Source organism: Magnolia sinica, chromosome 15 (assembly GCF_029962835.1).
Source record: "Magnolia sinica isolate HGM2019 chromosome 15, MsV1, whole genome shotgun sequence".
Lineage (NCBI taxonomy): Eukaryota > Viridiplantae > Streptophyta > Magnoliopsida > Magnoliales > Magnoliaceae > Magnolia > Magnolia sinica.
The window spans coordinates 9011929-9039770 of NC_080587.1; the positions used below are offsets into that span (position 1 = coordinate 9011929).

The 27842-nt window shown below is 42.1% G+C and overlaps 1 protein-coding gene across 2 annotated transcripts; it reads right to left on the reverse strand.

The window, feature by feature from the left end:
- Positions 1-251: 251 nt before the first annotated feature.
- On the reverse strand, positions 252-25601 carry LOC131226614 (eukaryotic translation initiation factor 3 subunit B-like). 2 transcript variants are annotated; one of them, XM_058222192.1, is made up of 12 exons: positions 25468-25601; positions 19960-20086; positions 19617-19857; positions 17377-17523; positions 9424-9552; positions 3920-4048; positions 3744-3827; positions 3541-3665; positions 3262-3460; positions 2146-2678; positions 1038-1146; positions 252-777 (listed from the first exon to the last, which is right to left on the reverse strand). In XM_058222192.1, the coding sequence occupies exons 2-12, from the start codon at positions 20079-20081 to the stop codon at positions 433-435; spliced, it is 2163 nt and encodes a 720-aa protein (XP_058078175.1). In that variant the 5' UTR covers positions 20082-20086; positions 25468-25601; the 3' UTR covers positions 252-432. The 2 variants fall into 2 exon arrangements, with proteins under 2 accessions (XP_058078175.1, XP_058078174.1); XM_058222191.1 differs by having other exon boundaries at positions 19960-20137; positions 25468-25568.
- Between the last annotated feature and the right edge of the window lie 2241 nt (positions 25602-27842).

Sequence of the window (27842 nt, forward strand, 5' to 3'; positions counted from 1 at the left end):
GTTTTTTCTTCCTTTCTTTTTCTTTTTACAAAACAGTTTTTGACCCTATAACTAACTGGGTTTCTAGGTGACACTGCCCATTTCAGTGGCCAGTCCAAACCAGTCGGTTCGCCTAGTCCGCCCCACGTTGAAAAAAGTAGAGGTTTTGAAGAGTGGCTATTTCGAGATTGGATAAACAATGTTAAGGAGAGGCAACAAAAAGGTTTTCCTAGGAGGGATGTGAAAAATACTAGATTTACACTCCCAGAATATCTATACTTCAAACTCATTTTCATTTCCACTCTGCCAAAAATACTAAAAAGAAGATTCAAAGTATGATGTTTTAGAAGTTAAACAGAAATTAACCGTCTTCCGTATGAAATAAGATTGAAATAACTGCAAAAACTGAAGACTCACCTCAGATGTGTTTAGGTTATGGTTCGGATTTTGTACTTACTCCTGTTGCTCGAAATCGTACTCAACCTCCTCTGTGACATCCAAAACCTCCTCGACTTCCACCTCTTTGGCTTCGTATTCCTCCTCCTCATCACTTGCTTCTCCATCCCGCAGCTGTTGCCGATACAGCTTCTCCTCCTCATGCAACCGCTTCCATTCCTTCACCCATCTGTCCCATTCCTCCTGCAACATCCTCCTCTTCTCCCGATCCTGCTCGCTCAAGAGCAACGATGCATCCTGGTCCTCCGCCTCGTACTTCTTGCTGTACTTCTTCAGGTTCTTTGCAATCTCCTCTTCCTTCTCCGAACTCAAGAACGAAGGTGGTCTTGGCCGCCACAGGAACTGTTTGATTGCAGCAACAAAAGAAAAGAACCCAAATGTTAGAACCTGTCATTGGAGGTCAGTAGATAATGGTTTTAAAACTCATCCTCCAAGTCAGCTGTGCGACCTGGATGAGTCAACTCGGATTTGGCACTACCCGATCCAGTTCGACACCATGATTCCCCTTCCCATCAAGTCAGACTCGAACAAAAACAAGTCAATGCGAGTCTAGAAACCATGCAGTAGATTGCTTTTGAAGCCAAGAATTTGGTTCTTTTTACCTGATAGAAATGATCCCTTGGAATCCTGTATAGTAACTTGCCATGGAATGACCATATGTTGAAGCCGTTTTCCATCTCATGAACTGAAGTGACTGAAGTCGCAACATATCTGTATTTGCAAAGAGTAACTATCAAGATAGCGAAACAAATGATCCACCCAAAACAAAAACGCTGCAGAGTACAGACAAATGGTGATTGTACCCATCTATGGTCCTAGAGTGCCAGCCCTTCATCAAGTTGGCCCCATCATGTATGGGTTGTGGCCCAAAAATCAGGGGACATCAGTAGGTTGGGGCATTGCCAGAGTGACAGTTGTCCTGAGCACAATCCCGACCAAAAAAATCAACGGATGTTTATCAAAACCAAGCTCCCGACCAAAAAAATCAAGGGATATATATCAAAACCAAATCTGACCCATTATGCAATTTATACACGTCAATAGCATGTAACACATTTTAAATGATAGTATACTCCTAACTCCACCTGGTAGCAATGCACCAGCTGGCCCTGACCCAGTAAAAGAGGAGAATTGATGAAGGATTTGCCAAGAAAATCATTAGAATTCCTTTTTTCAAATGATTGGCGAAACGGGATTCATGAAGTCAACCCCAAGTAACTGAGACGAGGTTACTTAGGGGCATACATTGATGATGATAATGATGATGCCGATAATGATTATACATATATCCAAAAAAAGAATGCGCATTTGTTGTCGTAGTCCAGCCGGACAACAGATAAAGTGACAATGATCAAGGCCTGTACCTTACTAGTCAGTTCTGAATTTTTAGGGCTGATGTGACAGGTCTAATAGTGTATCATCCTCCGTCTGGTCCATGACAGGCTAGACCCAATGGGCTGGCCCAACCTACTGACACCCTTTAACAAAATCAGGCCAGCACAATCATCATGCATGCCCCCACGTGGTCAATTTTCTTTAGTCCATTTTTTTTTTTTTCATATATGAGCAGTCCAACCTGATTTATGAGCCATAGACATACATGGCGGGACCCACAGATGAATGACTTGGATCTCACACATGCATGCAGAGAATAAGGTTTGAAATCCTACTATCTGGAGTAGCTGCTGCTTTCTCATAGTGAGTTCATACCTTCCAGTCGGATCCCATTCAATGTCAGTTGCCATGAAATGCTCGCCGGTGGCCATGGTCTCAAGCTCATCAACATTGTAAAACTCCAACTGCCCATTGAAACCCTTCAACCCAGCAAGGATAATGAAGCGGCCAGCAGGGGACCAAAAAAGAGCATTAGCCTGCTTGCCTTTGAGGGTTGTGAGCTTTGAGACTCGGCCGGTGTTGTGGGTTGTTCGCATCGAGTAGAAACTTATGTCGGGCCTTGGACTGTCCCCATGGATTACTGCAAACCTGTGGCCTTTGGGCTCCCAAGCAAATGCAATAATCTTGTCGTTCTTATTCTCGAGCTCCAAGACCTCGATTGGGATGTCTCGTTCTTTGATGCGGAAGAGCTCGAAACCGGTGTAAGTGCTCTTCTTCGTCTTCGTGTATCTGTCAACCTTGACAGCAAGGTAATCCCCATTGCTCTGCCAATACATCTTGCAGTCGCTGACACTGAAGAGGTTTTTCTGCCTCAGTTCTTCTTTGCCCGGGATTTGAACAAGGCTTACCTATGAACACAATATAAACTAAATGTACTGAAAAACATGTTCCAAGAGGAGTGGCAATGGGCAGGGCTGCCTGGCCCAGCCCCGAAAGGCTAGAGTTGAGCCCCTATGACTTGGCCTGGGGACTGGGCCTGACCTTGAAATCTAGACCTGGTGTCCGGGCAGGGCCAAGGCCAATGATGAATGCCTAGCCCAGCCCGCTGGCCCGGTTCAATCATCAAGCAGTTCACTGTCGGAAAAGAATGCACAATTTGAAGACCCTTGTGAGTGGTCCCATTCAATGCACATGTAGATTAGCAGCACTTTCAGATCTAGGGTGATGTTTCTATGATGAAAAACATTTATACGATGGATTAATTGCAGCCAGGGGATACCGCAAAACGTTTCTTAGATGTGGAGTATTTCAAACCTTTGATCATTCCACTCTTTTCCTCATAGGGCCAGGGCCGAGGCCTTTCTAGCCCGATTAGGGCTAGGGCTAGGGCTAAGGCATAGGGGACTAGGCTGGGACAGGACTAGCCCCAGCCCGGCCCATTGCCACCCCTATCCGATAGTAACCAATTCACATCAAAACGAACCCACTCACCCTAGCAGGTTGATTTCCACTGCCTAGCTCTGGTACGAACAGAGCAAGTATGGGATCAGTCGGCGACCAACATAAGTCAATCACATTCTCAACCCTCATAGATTTCTTATCAATGAGACTGAACGTCTCTGACTCATATACTGAGATGACATTCTTCCCAATCCTGGCAAAATATTTGTCGTCTTTTCCACCACCCCATCTGAAAAAATTACCATTTCCATCAATAAGACACAGAAATTCAGATAAACCCAGAAACATGTGAGAAAGAAATCAAATCACCTAAAAACAGGCCAGGAGACTCCAGCAACACCCCCAGCTCCACCAGCTGCAAATTCATCAGCACTCCCCTTGAAGTCCCTCATAAGTTTTCCAGTTCTCACGTCGAAGATGTTCAGTACCACCCTCTGAAATCAAAACTGCTTATGAGAGAGAATTCCTTTAGGTGGATAAAGTAAAAAATCTAATGCATGTGGATTGCTTACATGTGTGTCACGGGGATTGCTAGGTTCATGACTACTATAGGTGACCAGATATTTCTCTCCAGGAGAGAAGTCAATGAGTTTTACCTGCAATGAATCCGACAAAAGATATACAGCAAACCAAAGAAATGCCAAGCAAGTGAACTGAAAGGAACAAAAAAAAATGAGCTGGAGATAACCTGTGGATGAGCATAGCGCATTAGGCGGTTGAATGTCGCGGCACCTCCCCAAACAGCTGCACCTTGTCTATGAACTGTTGCTAAGTATGTCCCAAGTGGAGACCACTGCACAAAGCTTTCAGTCCAGAACTGCCAAAACAAAGCCAAGATGAGGTGAGTCCTCATAAGCTCTCATACACAGGTTAAGAATAATCAATTTAACATGGTCCATCAAGAAAAGCATGAAAAACTGAGAATTATAGAAACCCAAATAAACATTACAACAAAGTAAACACACATGATGCTGCATAGGAAATCAAATCTATAATCCAGATTTGTGAGAAAGTGCAATGCAGCAAGGATTTGCCTGCAAATGAAATAAGTATGCAGTTTCAGTATTTCATTATGATGCAGGACAGTCTAAACTAGAATGCATGTGTGAGCACGGAAATTATCCAGCGAAATGAACTAAGCAAATCAATTAAAATATTCAACATTCCAAATCATAGTAAAGATAATAACAAAGGAAACATGCAATGGTTGCTAGAGCTGCGCATCAAGTCGAGTCGAGTCGAACCGAGTTAGGGCTGACTCAACTCAATCTGGTTTTGAAATAGGCCTGACCCAAACTTGATCCGACTCGATACCGAGTCCAGCATGCCTGACTCAATCCGAGTGCAGTCTGGCCTGGACTGATCCGTACCGAGTCCGATCCGGTTAGAAGTACCGAGTCGGGTCGAGTTGGCACCAAGTCGGATTGAGAGATGAGGGAGGGAGGGAGGGAGTGGAGAGGAGAGAGAGGAGGAGGAGGAGGGTGGCGGTGGTGGGTGGTTGTCGGGCTTGGAAGAGGAAGAGGATTAGGATGAGGGAGGGAGGGAGGGAGGGAGGGGAGAGGAGAGGAGAGGGGAGAGAGGAGGAGGGTGATGGTGGTGGGTGGTTGTCGAGCTTGGAAGAGGAGGAGGATGAGGGAGGGAGAGAGAGAGGTTGGGATGAGGTCGGGGTAGGGTTAGAGAGTCGGGTCAAGTTGGGTTTTGGATCGAGTCGAGTCTAACCGGATCGAGTTTCAGGTCAAGTCGGGTCAAGTTACTGGGTAACTCGAACTCGACTCGGTTTGAGTTCGGATTGGGCGAAGCTTACTCGGTTCGGGTCGAGTCGAGTCGGACGAGTCAAGTTAGCCGGATCAGGTCTTCCCGTGCCTACCTCTAATGGTTGATGACTATCATCACAATCATGCGGTACCGTATTCAAATCATGCATGGATTGGATCCAGGGAGGGATGGGACCTCCCGATCTTACATGGTTTCAATCCAACAATCAATGCAGCTTCTCTAATCTAAGAAATCAAAGGATTTCTATAATAGGGACTGCTGGAAAATCTGAGAGAGGGTCGGGATCAATTCTTAGATTTCCAAGGTCAATAGTAATCAAAGAATACTAGGCATAGAAAGAGAAGAAGGTTTTTTTGAAAAGTCACATAGAAAGAGAAGAAGAATGTTGGAGGGATAGAAATAGAATTTAGAAGAAAAAAAGATATTAGGAGGAGAAGAAATTACCACAGAGAGAAAGGGGAAAGAGGCACCAAGCTTTCAAAAAAAAAAACATTATTCGGTTTAGGGTAGAAAACACCCTATTTATAAAATTCGAATTTAAAAGAAAATGACTAAACTACCCCTATAACAAAAGAAGAAGAAAATGCGCAAAACAAAGCTTTCTATAAAAATAAAAAATAAAAAAATCTCGCGTAACAGATCGGGCTTCTAACTCATCCTACACATGTATCCTCCTAATGTAGGGCCTTCAATTAATCCAGGGACACATGTAAGGTCTTCAAAATCCTCCTTGGTTATGCCACGAACCATCATCGAGCCATAAAGATGTATTCGCCGGCCACCTTCGTCTTTGATAAACTTTGACGGGTCTGATATCCTCATCACATTACCAAAAAATGGTGGCACTCCCACTTACAACAGTCCACACTATACACTCATGGACTCGAACTTGTGAACTGATTTCGCAAACAAATTTGGTAATTTATGATGTTTTTTCATACTTTTAAAGGCAGTGTAGAAAATTATCTATAGATAAATTTAGAACAATTAAAAGAGATTTTCAATGGCTTGCATTTAATCGTCACTAAAGTGTGACTATAGCACGATAGATTATTTATGGTAGTATCTAGCATACAGATAATTCAAATCACAGGACCATCTCAATATGTACACCCCAATGGGTTGCAACACACATTGCATCCTCAGTAGTGATGGAAAGCAAGCAAACTCCTATCTATGATGGCATTGAGACTGCTTCTGATACAAGTCCACAGTGGTGTGTAAATGCCATCCTACACATCCAGCAGTGTTGCCCACCATGAAAGTTTGACGCCCCAAAAATTAGGCCAATCCAACCATCACGTGGGCCACCACGTGAATTTAGAGGTTTTGGGTGGTTGTTCACTGTTTTCTATGATATGTCCAACTCCCACCTAATGATTAGACAAAGACCTACGTTTTGGGTCATCCATCATCATGGTGGAGATCACTTAGGGCCTATTTGGTGCATAGGATTAAGTAGTATTAGGTGGGGATGGAATTAGCTTCAAGTCATAATCAACTAACTTCAGGTATTGTCAATGGATTGGAGTAACACACCAAATCCCGTCTCCATGTTTGGAATATATAGTTTCGGCATTGTAATCCAAGGAGGAAACACATACCACATTTGGAATGTAACATTCGGAAATGGAGGCAGACTTGGGGAAGAGGAATCTCACCCTCCCTAGGGTTTTTTATTGGGGGGAGATATATCGGCAGGACCAATGAAAGATCCAGCAATTGCATGAATCTGGGAAGCTAAAGAAGATCTTCGAAGGGTTCCCAAAGGTCGAGTCCAGCGTCTGCGATGGTTGCGGTGGGGTCCAGTTCTTACTCTGCGGCCGACCCTAGGCAGCCAAAAGTGCGTTTTGGAGAAAGGTGGGTTCAGGAGCTGCTCTCTTTGTAATGAGAATGGCTTGGTTAGTTGCCCTGGATGTTGCCGATGAAATGCCGAAGAGAGATACAGGGAATTGGGGGCAAGAAAGGAGAAGAAGAGATCAATTCAAGAATGGGGTTTTGTAATTTCTATATTCTTCTTTGAGATTCTAGAGGTTGGATTTAAGAGAAGGGAAGATAGGAAGAGAAATGCAATGGAGGGCTACAAATTTGGATAGCCATGCGGAGTACATAATATTCCTTCTTCTTTGCGTTCCTCTATTTTCTTTTATTATTGTGGCCTTGACTATGGTGGTGATGGTTGACCACCATTCTCATCCTCAAAAGGGAAATCCAGACTGTTAAATCTGGAGCATTGGATTGCCCATTGAAAACATCCCGTTGACAATGATCTTTTCAACGGTCCATTTTGGTAGCTGCCAATCAGCTGGTTGGCTCTGTTCGATCAGTCTGTTTTTTTTCCCACCTATGATCCATACAAAACAATGGTCAATGTATGGTCAGTCCAGATTCCGTATGCTTGCCAAAAGGTGGCGGATGATGGGGCGTCATTTTCAAAATGGTGGTGAATCATCACCATAGCCTAGACCTTATTTCCCTGAAATGAGAGGGCTTTTTTGAAAATTTCTCTCCGTCACTGGATATCGCAAATCCAAGACCAATACACCAAATCCCTTTTCAATGGGCAAGGTTTGGGCACCTTTTCCAAAGCTCCAAATCGTCTCCAATACCAAACGTGGCTTCGTTGGATATCAGAACATAATACCGCCGAATTCCATCTAATCTCATTTGATATGCCGAACCAAACAGGCCCTTAATGCATGGGTTGAATGGCACACACACAACACAGTTGGCCTCACATGGGAAACAGTGTTTAGGCAAATTAGCAGATGAATAACAAGGGGAATAATTTTTACATGCAGGGGAATGCCTTTGCAAATAACTTGTAGAAATAAGCCTATTATACAAGGACTTGGTGAACAACCTGCCTCTACTTTTGGATGATTAAATTTACACAGTCTAGAATAACCTGTATGTACTCCATGTACGTAGCTGAATTTTGTCCCGTACTTCTCAAGGAAAAACATATTATACACTAACAAATCCGTCTCAACTTATTTTTATCATTTCCGCATTTTATGGCTGAATTTTTATTTGTATTTTTCAGTGTTTACACTGAATAATACTTGAACTTTGGCCCCCATGGCCTCAAAAGTCATTAACTGATTTCACAAACAAATTAGGTAATTTAAGTTATTTTCCCATAATTTTGAAGGCAGTGTGGCAAAAAACTGTCAACTTCTACCCATTCAAATTCATGTGGCCCATTTCCTAGGACAGAAGATGCCTATAAGAAAGTTGATTCAGGTAAAAGCGAGTCAAACAATTCCTCGGGTGGTAAACTCTCAGGAGTTTCAACACCCGGTCAAGGGTTCGAGTATCCATAGGTGGTGAAATCCCACTACGGCGTGTGTGGGGTGGGTGTGCGTGTGTAAAAAAAAAAGTCAAACAATTCTGAATACATTTATCGACCATTTAACACTAACTTGCCATAAAAGGGGCACTCTAGTGGTAGCAATACCACCATAAGCCACGGTGGTACTGGGAAGATGTGGGGCCCACATGATGCATGCATAAAATCCAATCAGTCCATTTGCATCTGTACATGTTACTCGCAGGGCCTTAAAATCAGGGTGATCCATGAATCAGGTGGGCCACACCACTTGGAATAAGTTGGGAGGCAATAACCACCCTTGATTTGCATTGAGGACCCACCGTGTTATATATAGGAAATCCAGCCCATTCAGACCCTTCAACTGGTATGGATGCGGGTCAGGCCAAAAATCAGGCCATTGTGTCCCCTCTCAGATTGTTCCCTGTTTTGTGGCACGCTTGAATGTTGGATCAGGTTGATTTTTGGCACATGGAGGTAATATGAGGTGACGCATATGATGGACAGGTTGGCTGGCCTTCATACATCACATGGCCCCAACATCTGCCTAGTGCCACCATAAGCTTACGGTGGTACTGGTACCATGGAGTGCCCCCCACCATAAAATAGTATCGCACAAGCAACTGAAATAGTCCATTAGTTCTTTTCTGAAATTGCACTCGGCTTTTTAGGGCTACCCAGCCAACTTGTTCACCAATACAAATTGAATATTGTTACAAAGGTGTGACATGGCATTAGCATCTAACATTTACATATTGCATGAATCCATAGATCTAGCAGAGACAGGGATTCTACTCTCTTTTTCTTTTTTGGCTGATAACCCATCAATGGACACATTTTGCTTGGCCAAAACTGAACCATATGTTATCGGTTACACTTTCAAGGGTGTAACCAAGAATACCACAGAATAGTTAGGGCAAGATCATGGAGACTTGTTGCCTGCTGCTTTCAACAGAATATGGGCCTCATACATGCATTTGTACTAGTTTCAGAATACAAGTTCGGGCATGATTCCATATCATGAAAAATGGGAAGTAAGAATTCGATATTGGTCTAATGAGTATAGAAAAGCAATATTCACTTACAGTGCGACGGTAAACCAATTCAGGCTTCAGCTGTCTTGGGTCGTTCCACAACACCTCAGTATCAGAACCAGCACGAATGACAAACTGGTCCCTTGCTTTTTCGTCAGTAAGCCAGTGCTGTAGATTTTCCTGTAATGACGCAAAGATATGCATGACATTAGCAACTACCCAAAAAACAAGGTCAACATCTCCTCAACAGTTCAGTCAACTTAGATGAGCCAACGATTTGCAGCGCAATCCAGATTTTTCCTAGAGAAGGGCCTGTTTGGATAGAATGCAAACTAGGGAATGCAACCAGTTTGCATCAACAAGGCATTTGCACCTGTTTGGGAAGCAGTGGATGCTGTAGAGAAGTGCTTGCATTTGCTTTCCCCTCCTCAACAAGAGAGTACACCCTGTTTCCAAAAAATCAAATGGAAGGAAAAGAGTTTGCCTCTGATGTAACGTTCTAAATGACAATTTAGAAGGGAAAGAGGCTTCCCTTCGTGGGATTGCAATCAAAATAGTTGCCAATGCAAAGGAAAGTATGTTCTATCTCTCTAGCAAAACAAACAGGTGCAAAGAGTTGGCTACCCCTGACGCTGATGTCAGTTTACCTCCCACTTATGTCACGTTATTGCTTTCGCTTGCATTCTCCTAGTTTGCCTTCAATCCAAATAGGCCCTAAGAGGAAGTCTTTGTCATTTCACTTATACTCTCGGGGGCCCTGTTATTGCTAGAGGAGGTTATGGAAATGCCATCTCGTGGGCCAGGAATGGCAAGGTGATCCGTGGAAGGTTGCCTGTGTGTTTGATAAAAATCCTCCATAAAACCTCTAGCTTAAACATTTCATTTACCGATGGTGAAAGAGGCAAACAAATTGGCAGGCTCCTCAGCAAAAGGAGAGGTTGTGGGGTCTTCAATGCATATCAGAACCTTAGTTCCTTTATTATGATGCACTTTCCCTCTTTTTAATTTGAATGAAATTGTCAGCCCTAAAAAATACAGATTTCCACATAATGAATATCCAATGGCATCATTTAATAGGAAGATACATAATTGGGCTTTGTATGATTTTTATTTTTATTGGGGGGGGGGGGGGGCATAACAGCCAATATTGTAACAGTAATGGTGGCGGCTCTTACAGCCACCGTTACTGTTATGGCACGCCTTGTCTTCCACGGTTTCACCACCATACTAGCTTTTTTTCTTTTTGTCTTTTTTCTTTTCTTCTTCTTCTTCTTTTTTTCTTTTTTTTTTTTTGGGTGACAAGTGCCACCATATTTGCGTCTCTAAAGACATTACTAAAAAATAAGATCAAGAGATAACACTAGTGGCTCTTACCTTTCAAAAATAAAAATCAAAAAAGGTAACACTAGTGGATCTAACTTCATGAAATGAAGGAAAATTACCAAGGTTCCAGAGATGCCCAATAAGCTAAAGTCCCCTTCCACTATCACCTAACTGCAGGAGCCTTTGAAAAGGCTCAACTTGTAATAGCTCAAATGTCCGCTTCATTAAAATTGACCATCTAGGCCCAACAAGGGCAAGCCCCAAAAGGATGTGAGCAGTAGTACAAAAAGGCTCGAGGACCTATGGTTTAACTAAGTATATGATCCGTGATAGAGTGGAATTGCACAATAGATTTCAAGTAGCTAACCCCAATTAGTTGGGATAAGGCCTAGAGGATGATTCACGCGCACGCACGTCGCCCCCTACGCACATACACACGAAGGAGGGCCCCACCGTCTATCTGAATCGATGACGACGTCCATGGAGGGCCCCCATGCTAGAAGACGGAGTTTTTGTTCAAAAGAGTGGGCCCGATAATCAAGAAAAGCCCATCATGGAATCTTATAATCATGTCCCGCTAGTCAGATTGATTTCATATTTTAGGTTTTGCTTATTGTTATTATTTAGAACATCATGAATGCTTTAGATTTCTTTATTTGATTTTTTTTTTTTACTTTACTTCATCGCCAAGTAATAGGTTGCGCACGCGGTGCAAGTTTGTGGGGTATAGGGTTTTCCCTATAAATAGGCACCCCTTGTAGTTCTTTTAATTCATTCAAGCTTAATAAAAATTCCTACTTTATTTTTCTGCTCTCTTAGTGAGTTGTGGAAGAATTCAAAAGTGAGTGCGAAGCCCTCCCTTTTCGAAGGGCTAACTACGTGGTGTGAAACCACATCTATCCCCATCCGTCCCTACCATCTCCCATCCATATATCTCATCTTCTATCATCATTATTGCTTTGAATTTCTCAACTATTGCAGCTATTCATCCCCCTACAGCCAGTTTCCAGAATCTGAACCTCTAGGAGGGCTGAAACTTCGGCGGAGCACTACGCCTCGACCTTACGTCGGATCGTCGTCAAACTTGGAGGAATTGGAGGTCTCTCTTGGCCGACCAAGGCCTATGTGTCACTTTGAGGAGGCGGGCTTCCATCACACGTGCGACCAGCCCGCCCGCGCACGTGCGTCAGCCCGAGGTCACCATCTGCACACAGGGGCTTTCTCCGGGTCAGGTTTTCCTCTGGTTTTCCTCTTTTCATTCATATTTCCTAAACCCTAGCCTTAGTTTACATTAGCCCTAATTTATTTGCCCCTTTTTTTTCACTCTAGGGTTCCTTGAATTGAGATTGAGGAATCCCTTGGATTAGGAACTGTTTGCTATGCATGTGTGGTTGATTCCTATTTCCCTTTAAGCATCGTTTAGTTTATATATATATTTTTTTTGTCCAGTCTTAGCATGTGTAGGCCTGGACCTGCATGGATTCCCCTTTACTTGAATGTTTGGACTTTTTATGTGGGATATGGAATTTGTTTAATTGTTTCTGAACTAAGGTGATCTTAAGCTTAAAATCTCACACATCATGTTTAATTTCATATCCTGCATCAAATTTGGTATCAGAACCTAGGGTTTTTATAGGGGAATACATTACTTATTTAGGGTTAGTTTGTTTGAGTCCTTCATACATCCAGTCCATCACATGTAGCTTTTAGGAGTCCATAGTCCCTGATATTAGTTGCTGAAATTTATGTTAGCAGGAAGTTAGCAATTTACATTGTTGTAACTTTCTGTTATTCCTTTAATTTGATAACTATATTGCTGGATTTTAGTAGCATTGCGTAGTTTCCCTCATATAGAGTCTCATAGGATCATTTAGTCCCAAATAGTCGTCGTAAAAAGTTCTTAAGTGGAGTTAGCAAGTTGTACGCCCACACGTATGGGTCATGGTTTTGGCTAGTACCATACAATAAACATGGAACAACTGCTAGAGTTACTAAACAAGTTGTCCCAACAGATCGAGTCTTAAGGTAAGCGCTTGGAACAAAGCATAGATCAACGCCTTGACCAAATAGAGGCCTCCCTCAGGACAAACCCCACCATTAGGGAAGATGACCAATCTCAGGCAGGTGGCCAAGAGAATAGACCAATGAATGAAGGTGGTCAAGGAATCAGTCATGGGCGTGCACCCGTACCCCACCCCCATGAGGGACATCAAGACCATGGGTACAACATGTGCGGCCTTGTGGCTGGAGAGAGTGCACCAGAGGCTTGTGTAAAGTTACCCACTGAAGCCATTCCGGTAGTGGATGAGTTTTGTGATGTCTTTCCTGATGATCTAGCGGATGAGTCTCCCCCTGAAGGGGCAATTCAACTCTCGCTCACAGCTGGAGACAAACAGAACCAAGCCACTAAAATGATCGACTTCTTAGTAGTAGATATAAAGCACACCAGAACATGGGACACCGTAATAACTAAAGCCGAGTTTGCGTTTAATAGTTCCGTCGATAGGTCTACAGGTCTCAGTCCTTGTGAAGACGTTACTGGTTATAAACCTGAGAAACCTATTGATCTTGTCCCTATGTCACTGTCTCATAGGCCGTCAGAGTCTGCAGAGTCTTTTGCACACAACATTTATTCATAGCATCAAGAAATCAGGCAGAAGATCACTACTAGTAATGAATATTACAAATTTTTTGCAGACTAACATAAATGTTTCAAGGAATTCAATATAAGGGACTCCGTGATTGTCCGCATCAGGCCGGAGCGGTATCCTCCGAGGACCGTTTGTAAGTTACACGCGTGTAGCGCCGAACCCTTCAAAATTATAAAACGAAACGGTCTCAATGCGTATGTGGCAAATCTTCCACCCTCCATGGGAATTAGTTCCATATTTAATGTGGAGGATCTAGTTGCATTTCAAGCGGCCATTGATGCATTGTCCAACCGTTCGCCTAAACATCCTGATTCTCCAGACTTTTCCCTTGATCCATGGCCCCCTCTCGACCTATCTTCCCAGCCTCTATGTCTCATACCTATCCGTCCCAACCCATTTTTTCAGCCTCTACCTCCCATACCTATTCTTCCTGACCCATTTTTCAGCCTCTACCTCCCATACCTACCATTCCCGACCCATTTTTCCAGCCTCTACCTCCCATACCTACCCTTCCCGACCCATTTTTCCAGCCTGTACCTCCCATACCTACTTGATGCTAGACATGAGATTTAAATATGATATGCAAGATTTCAAGCTTAGATCATTCTAATTCAGAAACAATTACACATTCCACATCCCACATGAAAATCCAAATATTCAATTAAAGGGGAATCTATACGAGTCCAGGCCTACACAGGCTAAGATTGGACCAATAAAAATTATAAGCCAAATAATCTCAAAGGGAAAGAGAAATCAACCACTCATGCATACCAAACAATCCCTAATCCAAGGGATTCTCCAATCTCAATTCAAAGAACCCTACGGTGAGGAAAAAAAAAGCAAATAAATTAGGGCTAATGCAAACTAAGGCTAGGGCTTAGGAAATAAGAATGAAAAGAGGAAAACCTGACCCGGAGAAAGCTCCTGCGCGCAGATGGAGACCCGAGGCTGACGCATGTGCACGGGTGGGTTGGCTGCACGTGTGATGAAAGCCTGCCTCCCCAAAGTGACACCTAGGCCTTGGTCGGCTAGGAAAGACATCCAATCCATACAAGTTTGACAACGATCCGACGTAAGATCGAGTACTAGTGTTCCGCCGAAGTTTCAGCCCTCCTACAGGTCCAGATTCTGGAAACTGGCTGTAGGGGAATGAATAGCTGCAAAAACTGAGAAATTCAAAGCAATAATGATGATAAAAGATGAGATATATAGATGGGAGAGGGTAGGGACGAATGGGGATAGATGTGACTTCACACTACGTAGTTAATCATTCAAAAATGGAGAGCTTCGCACCCACTTTTGAATTCTTCCACAACTCACTAAGAGAGCAGAAAAATAAAGCAGGAATTTTTATTAAGCTTGAATGAATTAAAAGAACTACAAGGGGTGCCTATTTATAGGGAAAACCCTATACCCAAAAAAACTCGCAACATATGTGCAACCTATTACTTGGCGATGAAGTAAACTAAAATAAAAACCTAACAAAAAAATCTAAAGCGTTCATGATGTTCTAAATAATAACAATAAGCAAAACCTAAAATATGAAATCAATCCGACTAGCGGGCCATAATTATGAGATCCCATGATGGGTTTTTCTTGATTATTGGGTCCACTCTTTTGAACCAAAACTCTATCTTCTAGCATGAGGGCCCTCCCTAGATGTCGTCATCGATTCAGATAGACGGTGAGGCCCTCCTTCATGCGTTCGTGCGTAAGGGGCGGCGTGCATGCGCGTGTTCGCGTGATGTCCCCATCAACTCTCCCCGGCTGCGAAGATTTCGCCACTGGCAAAATAAAACTCCTAAACCGCTTCAGGATATTAGGATTAAGTCTCTAAAGCTCCTCCTCAGTGAGCCACGTGTTGTCTAAAGCTAGGCGTGACTTTCATTTAACCAGGTAATTCTGAAACCCGTCATCCGACGTGGAAACTATTTGATGGTCTAGGATATCCTCTATTTCAGCTCTGAGTGTGTGAAGGCTAGGTATGGGAGGTAGAGGCTGGGAAGAAAGGTCGGTAAGAGTAGTGATAGGGACATCACGCGCACGCACGCCGCCCTCTACGCACGTACGCACGAATGAGGGCCCCACCATCTATATGGATCGATGACAACGTTCAAGGAGGGCCCCCATGCTAGAAGACGGAGTTTCGATTCAAAAGATTGAGCCCGATAACCAAGAAAAGCCCATCATGGGATCTCATAATCATGACCCGTTAGTCGGATTGATTTCATATTTTAGGTTTTGCTTATTGTTATTATTTAAAACATCATGAACGCTTTAGATTTCTTTGTTTAGTTTTTATTTTAGTTTACTTCATTGCCAAGTAATAGGTTGCACACATGGTGCGAGTTTTTGGGGTATAGGGTTTTTCCTATAAATAGGCACCCCTTATAGTTCTTTTAATTATTTCAAGCTTAACAAAAAATTTTACTTTATTTTTCTGCTCTTAATGAGTTGTGGAAGAATTTAAAAGTGGGTGCGAGGCCCTCCCTTTTCGAAGGGCTAACTACGTGGGGTGAAGCCACATCTATCTTCATCCGTTCCTACCCTCTCCCATCCATATATCTCATCTTCTATCATTATTTTTGCTTTAAATTTTTCAACTTTTGCAGCTATTCATTCCCCTCCAGCCAGTTTCCAAAATATGAACCTGTAGGAGGGCTGAAACTTCGGCGGAGCACTACGCCTCGACCTTACGTCGGATCGTCGTCAAACTTGGAGAGTTTGGAGGTCTCTCCTGGCCGACCAAGGCCTAGGTGCCACTTTGAGGAGGCGGTCTTCCATCACACATGCGGCTACCCCACCCGCGCACGTGCGTCAGCCCGAGGTCACCATCTGCACGCCGGGGCTTTCTCCAGGTCAGGTTTTCCTCTGGTTTTCCTCTTTTCATTCCTATTTCCTAAACCCTAGCCTTAGTTTGCATTAGCCCTAATTTATTTGCCCCATTTTTTTTCACCCTAGAGTTCCTTGAATTGAGATTGAGGAAACCCTTGGATTAGGAACTGTTTGTTTTGCATGTGTAGTTGATTCCTATTTCCCTTTGAGCATCGTTTGGTTTATAATTTTTATTGGTCCAGTCTTAGCCTGTGTAGGCCTGGACCCGCATAGATTCCCCTTTACTTAAATGTTTGGACTTTTTATGTGGGATATGAAATTTGTGTAATTGTTTCTGAACTAAGGTGATCTTAAGCCTGAAATCTCACACATCATGTTTAATTTCATGTCCTGCATCATCAACCTTCCCAAGTATCAAACGAAACTACACAGTTGTATGTCAGGTTTCGTAAAAATAAGTACAATTTTACACCATCATCAGCTAAGGCTTATCCCAATTAATTAGGGTCAGCTAGAATCTTGTTCTGCCATTCTACTCTATCAAGGGCCATACCGTCAGTTAGACCATAGGTAATCAAGTCTTTTCTCACTACCTCCATCCACAGACTTCTGGGACTTCTGCTTGCCCTTTTAGAGCCTTCGACTTGTACCCACTCACTCATTGCGCATGACCAAACCATCTAAGTCTACTTTTTTTTAGAGAGAGAGAGAGAGAGAGATAAAAATCTACTTTCCCCTTGTCTAATTACCTATTGGTACTATCATAAGTTTCCTTGATTGCATTATTCTAATTTTATCCTTCCACGTCTTGCCACTCATCCATATCAACATCCTCATTTCAGCTACACTCCTATGGACATGTTGTTCCTTAACTGCCCAACATTCTATTCCATAAAGGATCGCTGGTCTTATAGCATGTGAATAGGCTGGATAATAGTTGAACAAAGTATAATATTGCAGTTCACCAACCATCAATAATTATGAAATTGAACAGAGTAATGTTTACAACCAAATTAAATATATAAACCAAGAACCTTGCGGTGGTTAAGGGTTGTGAAGGTGGACTAAAAAGGGGAACAATTTAGTTTTTAAAAAGTTTAGTCCTTCCCTCAAAAATAAGCTTTCCATACCTCCACCTCCTAAAATACATAAAGAATTACAAAGAATGCCTATCAAGAAAAATGGAGACGCTTACCCCAGGTGTGTATGGCTTTATTTCAGCAGGAGTCCACTCGTCTGGAACTTTCATGTACTTGTCAAAGTCATCGAATGAGTTCACAGCAAATATATGCGACTTATCTAACTTGTACCCATTCGTCTTCTCCCTTGCAAGCTCTGCTTCCTACAACAGCAATTCAATAATAATTCACGTCTCATAATACAACAACAACAACAACAACAAAAAAACCATGTAAAGCATAATAAAGTACAAGATGACAAAATGTTCAAAATCAAACTCATAAAATTGCTTTTATTCATTTGCCCGTAGTTAAAAACTTAGCACATGCTCATTTAGGGTGCAATTGGATGCACTCTCACATTGACTAGCAATTTGGGTGTCTCTACACAAAGGAGAAGTGACTAAATTGTACTTTCCTTGTAAGTAAGAGGCGTACACGAGTCGAACCGAGTCGAGCTGGGCCAAGCTCGGCTTGGCTCGGCCAGCAGCTAACCCCAGCTCGGACTTGGCTCAGATTGGCTCAGTCATCGAGTATGGTTGTCCAACTCGGCCCGGTTTGGTCAGCAGCTCGGGCCAGTTCGAGCTCGAGATTTCGAGCCAAGTTTGAGTTTGTCATTTCAATCCGAATTCATGCTTTCGAGCTGAGTTCGAGTTCGATCTATTGAGTTTGAGTCGAGTTTGAATTCAATTTCAAATTCGAGTTCGAAGTTGAGCATAAAAGCAAAATACATAAAATACAATTATAATCCATTATAATTGCATCCATCATAATTACATTGTTCACGACATTAATCTAATTCTAATTTCCTCTATAGGATGAGTGCTTTCTTGGCATATTACTATAAGCTCCTGCATCGCCGTTGGATCCATCTGAGTTGCTATCTAATTTTTCATATAGTAACTTAATAATATAACAAATTAACAATCTAATAAATTAAAAACAATCTAACAATCTAACAAATTAAAAACAACCTAACAATCTAACAAATTAAAAACAATCTAACAATCTCCTTTCCATCCATCCATCCATGCATCCATCCACTTATAAGCACTCATAATTGAGGGTGGCAATGGGCCAGGTAGCCGGCCCAACCTCACTTTGGGCTGGGCTTGGCCTCTCATGGATGGCCCGATCATTTTTCAGGTCAGGCTTAGGCCCAAGTCATTTTAGCCCAGCCCGGACTGACCTGACTTTATCTGTATGCATGTTATATTCTTCAAATATGCCATTCTAATCCTTGGTTAGGCAACCCATCAAGCTTGAAAGTAGACTGTTGGTTTCATTCCTCTAAAATGTCCATATCTTTGTGCATGTGTGACCCACTTGATCAACAGATATATTAGGAAAATTCAAGTGAGAAATGTGGATTTTGTCAATTTTCAGGCCAGGCGGATTGGGCCCAGGCAAGGGCACAACCAATTCTTTTGGGCTCAGGCTTGGGCCTGCTTTGCCACGCTCATACCGACTTGGGCTGGGCCCACACCTGGCCTTGCATGACCCGTACCTGGCCCATCACCACCCCTATTCATTCGAGTGTTTGTGCACCTACCCACAATTATGTAATTTCAAGTTGGACTAGGAAGAAGTATAACTACAATCTGAGATGTGTCCTTGCTATGAATTACTTGGAAACATCATTAGCTTTGGTCATTTCCTCTTGTTAAACTGAATGTTCCCAAATCAATTCACTTATGCATCCAAACCCAGTCATAACATGAGACGGGATAATCAGATGGTGGATTACATAACACCTACTGCAATTAAAGGAGAAAGTAAGCAATCCCCAGCCTGAAACTGTGGAGTTGTTTGCTTGGACCAGCTTTCCATGCAAGTGGACCCACCTTCAAAACTTCATACCATTCATCAGGTGGGCCCCTATGTGATGCGCAATGCCGAAAACATACCCATGAACACTTGTACTTAATCAATAATTGGCCTGCAAATGGATGTTAAGAGAGGTAGAGCCAATGAGAAGAAGCTCGCTGCTTGGTTAGCCAAGATTGCTTGATGAAGGATGAAGTTGTTTTTGGTCCATCACCCCTCCCCCGAGGAGCCCACGCCTATATAAAGAAGTGGCTAGAACTAAAACACATTGGTTCAAGCCAAGAATTGTACCATAGCCCTTGCCATAGCCCTTGAGGGAGTTGCATTCACAATATCAAATAATCTAATTGAACCAAGAAAAAACAAGAAATTTGATTATTTATTTTTTTTTCTCCCCAACCTCACAAGGGATCACAACCGTCATAGTTACCTGTGCAGTGTTGTACTCAATGAAGCAGTATCCTAGGGTTTTCTGCGTTTCCTGGCTAACAGGCATCCAAAGCCCATCTTCTTTGATTGTGCCGATCTGACTGTAGATCTTCCGGACAACACCTTCAAGCTTCTCGAATTTCTCAGGCGCAACGACTGGCAGATTGTCGACCACAATGACATTTTGGAATCCGGACTCAAATTCCAGAGGATCCGCTTGAAGAATATCCTCATCATCATCACTGCAAGAAAGAGAAAATGAATGAAAATGGATATTCGGATTTGAAGGAGTGCAGATACCTAATGTTTCTAATAGAAGGAGAGTTAGGGTCAGGTTTTGTTACCTTTTGATTCCAAAATCTTCTCCCGGAGGGAGCTTTATAGAGTCCACATCAACTTTGGACAAATCGATTCCAATATGCTGGGCCATAGCCTCAATGTCAGCCATTGAAATCACCTCCGCCATGTTGCCTTTCAATAAAAGCAAAGGAAAAAAGAAAAGAAAATCACCTCCTTTGTCTCCTAAAAAAGTAAAGGAAAAAAGAAAAAACGATAGTACAAAACTGGCGAGAAAAGGAAAGAGGCATCTTGCATAGGGTTGTCAATGGGGAACATGAATTTCCCTGGGGCTCACCACGATGTCCACATCAAATCCACTCCAGCCATCAGTTTCGCCAGTTTTTTTTTTTTAAGTCAGTTTTGCCAGCTTATGTTAGTGTGAAAGCCCAAAAATAAGGCAGATTCAAGACCCGAGTGGGTCGCATCACAGGAACACAGCGGGGAAGGGAAATGCCACCATTTAAGCCTTCTTGGGGTTTGCATGATGTTCTTCTGCCATCCAACCCATTAGAAGCACGATGAAGGGATAACAAAAATACCAGCCTGATCCAAAACTTTTGTGGGCCCACATAAGGTTTCAATGGTGGGCATTCAATCCCCATTGTTCCTTGTGGTGTAGCCCACTTGGATCTTGGATCTAACTCATTTCTGGGCTCTCATCCTAACATGAGCTGGCAAAATTAATGGACGGAGCGGATTTCACATGAACATCGCAATGGGCCCCACAGAGCTTTGTGTCGCAAGAACTCCCTGTAACAGATGTTACCGGCAACTCACATTCATTACCAAAACTATCTGACCTAGTTAATCCATCTCGATTCAGACTTCAGGCCCAATTAATAACCAACGGCCTGTTTGTTAAATTTGAAGTCCAAAGTCTGAATTTGAAATCTGAATTTAGATTTTTTTTTTTTTTTTAATAGTCTACAGAGCGCATTCTGGATTCACCATTAAGCTAGACGTCCCTCGTCAAAAAAATTCGGCAAAAATTACAAAGCGCTTTCCACATTCGGTGTTAACAAACAACACTAAATACTAAGCACTTTTCGAATTCCATATTAAGTTTAAAAAAAATCAGCATTAACAAACAGGCCCCAAGTCAGATTCAAACCCACATACAGGTACGATTAGCATCTGGATCGGGTCGGGTACACAACTCGAACGCACGCAGGTACTCAAATATATGATATTTTTTATACTCTCATCCTTTATTTATCATAGTTGTTATTCAAAAAAACCATACAAAAGGCATGTTTCTAGTGGATTGGATCGGAATATGCAACTGAAAATAAATAAGGACCCACTTCTAGACCCGAATTTGGAACAAAAACAGTTCCAAATCCTAATTCATGCTCAAAACTTGACCCAACAAGACGCCCGAAACTAGACCAACAGCATACTCAAATCAGATCAGATCCAGATAGAGTACTTCATACACCCATACCTAAACCCAACAGGACCCAAATACAATTCATTTAGTCGAATCAGGATACAGGTAATACCACTACCTGATACGTTGACAGCCCTAGTCTTGCAAAACCATAGAAAGAGAGAGAGGGAAGGTTTGTGAAACTAAGGAGAGTGGGAAATGAGTTGCAAGGAAGCCCTATCATGCATATACTGGCTATCGAAAGAATTATAAAGTTTCACTTTCGCTGAAATGCGGGATCCCACATGCTTGGGTCCCATGTATTGGCGATCCCAACCATAGATCTAGCAGAACTTGTGCGTGGATGTCGGATGCCTCAGAAATCATTGGAAGACATTAAACCTTGGATATAATGGCCGGAAAATAAATGATCATGAGGGAAAATACAACAAACGCCCACATTCGATGGAGGGAGGTTAAACATTAAATCATTAAGCCTTATGGTGCGTTTGATAAACTGAAAAAAAAAAAAAAAAGAGTCCAAAATTAATTGAAGTATTGGATCCATCATGCACTGAATTTTAAGTATTGATAAGTGTTGGAATGCCCGTTTGGTAAACTGTCTGAAAAAATTCCTGGACACTAAAATTTAGTACTAAATCCAAAATTTTCTGTTTGGTAAAAATGTCTGAAATTTGGGAATTTTACAAATTGCCCCTAATTTGGGCCCATACCCTAACATAATTTGAAAAAACGGATGGATGGTGGATTTCTCACAAACATCACGATGGGCCCACCTAGTTGGCGTCCTTCCAAAGCTGGAGTGGATTAGGTTGTTATCGGGGCAATGTCGGACCATGGTGCCCACCTTGATGTATGTGTTGTGTATCCACATGGTCCACCCATTTTTTCTGGATCAATTTAGGATACAGTTATAAAAATAAAGAAGATCCTAATCTCAAGCGGACACACCACAGGGATTGAATTCCCACCATTAAAAAAAAATTTGGGGGCAACAAAAGTTTTGGATCAAGCTAATATTTGTTTGTTCCCTTCATCAAGCCTATGTGACCTTATAAATAGGTTGGATGGTAAATAAAGATTATGGTGGGCCCTTGGTTGTTTTTAATGGTGGCCGTTCAATGACCATTGTTTCTTGTGGTGTGGTCCACTTGAAATTAGGATTTGCTTCATTTTTGGGCTCAGGCCCTAAAATGAGTTAGAAAAATTGATGGAAAGTGTGGATATAAAATATATTTATCAAACTAACGCACGGTGTGGATATAAAATATACTTATCAAAGTGCTCCATCTGAGATTTTAATTTGCCTCATTTTTTAGCTCATTACCTAAAATGATATGGAAAAATGGATGGATGGCGTGGATAAACCATACACCATGGCGGGCCCACATAGCTTTTCCAACACTGATTGAAGGGGTGTTTTCCGAACTCATTTTAGGGAATGGTCCCACAAATGAAGTAGATCCAAATCCTAAGTGGACCATAGCATAGGTAATGGCGGTCATTGAACGTCCACCAATAAATACTTCCTAAGCCCACCTTAATGTTTAATTGTCATCCAACCTATTGATAAGGTCACACAGACCTAGATGAAGGGAAAACACAAATATCAACTTGATCCAAAACTTTTGTGGCCCTCAAGAAATTTTTAATGGTGGCATTCAATCCCCATTGTGTGGTCCACTAGAGATTTGGATCTGCTTTATTTTTTGGACCATAAAATAAAATGAGTTGGAAAAACTAATGGACCCCGTGGATATACAACACACATCAAGGTGAGTGCCAAGATCAAGGTGCTACAGTCAGCCTAACACCCACTAACGTGTTACTAGGGTAACACCTAATCCGCTCCTTTCGCAAGTCCAGAACATGGCACCTTAGCGCCGTGTTGACCTGGCAAGATTGTGTGGCCCATCGTGATGCATGTGTTATGTCCACGCAGTCCATTCATTTGGTCAGATCATTTTTAGGCATGATCCCAAAAATGAGGTAGATCCAAAACCCAAGTGGACCACACCATAGAAAACAGTGGGGATTGAACGCATATCCTAAAAAACTTCTTAGGGGCCACAGAAGTTTTGGATCAAGCTGATATTTGTGTTTTCCCTTTATCCAAGTCTGTGTGACCTTATGAATAGGTTGGATGGCAAATAAACATCACGGCGGTCCTTAAGAATGTTTCAATGGTGGACATCATTCTCCCCTCTATCTTTTGTGGTATGGTCCACTTCAGCTTTGGATCTACCTCATTTTTGGGCTCATGACCTAAAATGATTTGAAAAAATGGATGGATGGTGTATAACACATGCATTATGATGGGGCACACAAGACTTTGCCAAGTGTTCTCCAACCCAAGTTGTTTCAAAGCCTTCACGGAGATTACATTAAAAGGGGTAAACCTGTCATTTGCCGAAAATGTTTCAACTTAAAATCACTTACCACATTCCATCAAAATAACTTACCGCTTTCGGCACATACGCCACCCCTGAATTAATTCAGTAATTAATTTTCATTAAGGACTTTTTTAAAGTGTGTTAAACAAACACCCAAAATAGCATATTGAGTAGCTGAAATCTGAGTTTAAGATTTCAGTGACATATTAAGTGGTAAACAAACAGCCCCTTCGGATCTTTTGATCCCAGAGATACTGAGCATGGGCCCTATCAAAAATTAGGTCCATCAAATGAATAGTTAGAATCATAAACAATGATGATATACATGTGTGCAAAATTAGTTAGAATCATAAACAATGATGATATACATGTGTGCAAAACTAATTTTATGTTCCTTCCTGCTTTCTACTAAATTTTTGTTTACCCTTCAAAAAAATATCACAAACCATGAGCTGCACACATGTGCATATCTTGGAAAAAATCAGCAAACTATGTGTCTGCTCATGAGCAGCTACGGGTGCAACTTGGGCAGGTTGGGTCAGGTTGAGGGTCAACCCAACCTCAAGAGGACCCAACCGAAGGTGTCCAAGGCGAAGTACTCTATTGTAAACCAAACATGACCCGACCCGACCCAAATACATGTGATTATTCCCAACCCAACCTAACCTCAGCTGAATTTGCTCAACCCAAATGCCAACTGAATTCAAATTGAGTCGGCATTTTTCAACTTGAACCCAATCCAAGGACCTTGACAACCCAACCCATACTCAAGTTGGGTTTGTCAGGTTCGGATTGACCTGAAGCCCAGTTGCAGCCTATGAGCAGCACTCAGAGAGCAAGCATATGGCATTCTGCTAGGTGTAGAAAAGAGTAACATTCAATCGATACGATTCGTTTACAAATTGGATTTGCACAAAAAAACCAAGATAAGATTTTAATTATGTTTAAATGGATTGAGTTATACAAAGGATACCTTTGCTTCTTCTCAAGGGTGAAAATAGTAAGGCCAATCATGGAAACATGGACAGAGCAAACTCGACACCCTTTCTTATTAATTGATGAAAACATATGTAGATTTTGAGTAAAATATCTAAAAGCTCTATCAAGGCTCTAGCAAACTACAATATATAGAAGGGGGTATGAAGAGACGAAAGTACCGTCACATGTACAACACCTCTATATTCTATACAGATACACGTACAACACATATATTATCACATTAACAACATACGAATTTGTAAGAGAATGCACAGCGAAAAGGATACGACATCCATAAAGGCAATGGATAATAGTATCCTATACAGAGAAATTTATGGATCTCTTCCTTTGCTAAAGAACCAGTAGTACAATTTTCCTCTCTCAGAATTTGCTGAAAGCCAATATCCATGAAGTGAGCCCACATCTCTATTTCATTCCAAAGAAGCATTTTTTAGCTCATGCCCTATCATGAGTTTAAAAAACGGATGGACGGGATGGATTTCTCACAAACATCATGGTGGGACCCACCTAGCTTCCAAACGCAGAAGTTCCTGGGGTCGGGGGTCGCAGGAAATCCGCGTCCGAAAGAAATTCCCAAAGTTGGGAAGTGCCCATCTGATGAATGATCGAATTTCTCAGCCCCTGTGTCCAATCCAGCAGATTGGATGGCTGAAATTAGGTCGAAATTTTTTTTAAAAAAAATATCCCAAAAAGAAAAAATATAAATCTCAGGTAAAGGGAAAAATCCATACCACTTCTCTTCTTCTTCTTCGCCCCAAAACGAGAGAGAGGGAGGGTTCTTCTTCTTCACCCAAAGCGAGAGAGAGACGGAGAGAGACTGCGGGAGAGGGAGGAGGTGTTTTGAGGGTTGAGGAGTTTTTTTTTATACTCTGGCATCCTGTTGCGGTTGGTACGCGGGCAGCCAGGAACTGCACATGTTGCACGTACATTGACTCGAATTAAACTGTCCAAACTGAGTGACCTGTTGTATATAAGCCATCTTCCAAAAATCAAATTAGTTGAAAAATCTTAACCTCTGATTCGAGTATACTTGTCCGCTTAATCTAGGCCATTGGATTTTTTTATCTCGACCATCCAGTAAATCCTGCCGGTAGAGGTGCTCTGTGGGCCCCACAATTATTTTATTTTTTAATCCATTCCGTCCATTCATTTTTTCAGATCATTTTAGGGTTTGATCCCAAAAATGAGGCAGATCTAAGTCTCAAGTAGACCACACCACAGGAAATAGTAGTTATTGAATGCCCACCATTAAAAACCTGCTGGGGTAACTGTAATGTTTATTTGAAATCAAACACGTTGATCACGATCATACAGACCTGTACAAAGGGAAAAACAAATATCAGCTTGATCCAAAACTTTTATGGGCCATGAGAAGTTTTTAATCCTGGGCGTTCAATCAATCAATGTTTCTTATTTGAGATCTGGAACTACTTCATTTTTGGGCTCCTGCCATAAAATAATCAGGAAAAATGGATAGACGGCATGGATGAAATACATACATCATGGTTGGGCCCACAGAGCACAGGCTACTGGCAACTAACAGTGGACAACCCACGTACGGATGATTTTTGGTTTGCCATCCATCTAAAGTGGGGGTCACCGTTTGGACGGTATAAATTGATTTGCTTGCATGCTGCATGCAATGTTATAACGCCTGTGTATCAATTGGCCAGAGCATCAAAGCTTTTCTGTGTATAAATTACACTTGCGTAGGCCCGATGATCAGCCGGTCGGAAACGGATTGGCTACTCCCCTGCCACCTGCCATTGGCTGATGGTTGGTGCTCTGTGGACCCCACCATGATGCATGTGTTTCATCCATGCCGTCCATCTATTTTTCTAGATCATTTTATGGTATGAGACCAAAAATGAGGTATATCCCTATCTCAAGTGGACTACATTAAAGGAAACAATGTTGAATGAACGGTGACCATTAAAAACTTTTTTGGGACCATAAAAGTTTTGGATCAAGCTGATATTTGTTTTTTAACTTCATCTGGGTCTGTATGACCTAATAAACAGATTGGATGTCAAATAAACAGTACATTGAGCCTTAGGAGGATTTTAATGGTGGATATCCGATCACTATTGTTTTCCTGTGTTATGGTCCACCTGAGATTTATATCCCTTTCTTTTTGAAATCAAACATTAAAATAATTTTTTAAAATGGATGAACGGAATGGATGAAACACATACATCATGATGGGTCCACAGAGCACCGACCATTAGCCACCGGGGGAGTAGCGAATCCGTTTCCATTAATTACACTTGCGTAGGCCCGACGATCAGCCGGGCCGGTCAAACGGACGAGGATTTCCTGCTAAAGGTTACTGCGCTGGAAACCTAGGTGGGGCCCACCGTGATATTTGTGAGAAATCTACTCCGTCCATCTGTTTTTTTATATCATTCTAGGATACAGGGATAAAACTGAGCAGGATCCAAGACTCGAGTGGGCCGCACTAAAGGAAAATGTAGGTAGGGAAATTCCTACGGTTGAAACCTCTCTGGGGTGGACAGTGATGTTTACATGCCATCCATACCATTAATAACGTTTTTCCCACTGGGATGAACTGAAAACACAAATACTATCTTGATTCAAAACTTCTGTGGCCCCATGAGTATTTTAACTGTGGACGTTCACGATCAATCCTCACGTTCTCAGCCCACTTGAGTATTGGATCTGGCTCATTTTTGTACCCATGTCTTAAAATGAGCTAACCAAACGGTTGGACGGAGTGGATTTTTAACAAACATCACGGTGGGCCCACCTAGGTTTCCGGCGCAGGAACTTGAGCCGAATCATCTATCGCGCACCTTTTTTAAGCAGAATGCAAAACCCCCAAGCTATGTGGGTCCACCAGTTGTAAATGTAAAATCCTCTCTGTCCATCAGGTTCTATCCTTGAATCTAGACTTCAGAGATAAAAATCAGCCAGATCCCTAACTCGGCTGGACCACACCAAGGAAACAATGAGGATAGGATGCCAACCATAGGTTTGTGTAGGATTATCATAACGTGTATCTTTCATCAAATCCGTTAATCAGGTGTAAATCACCATATCAAAGTATATAAACAAAAATCAGCCTAATCCAAAATGGGCCACATGA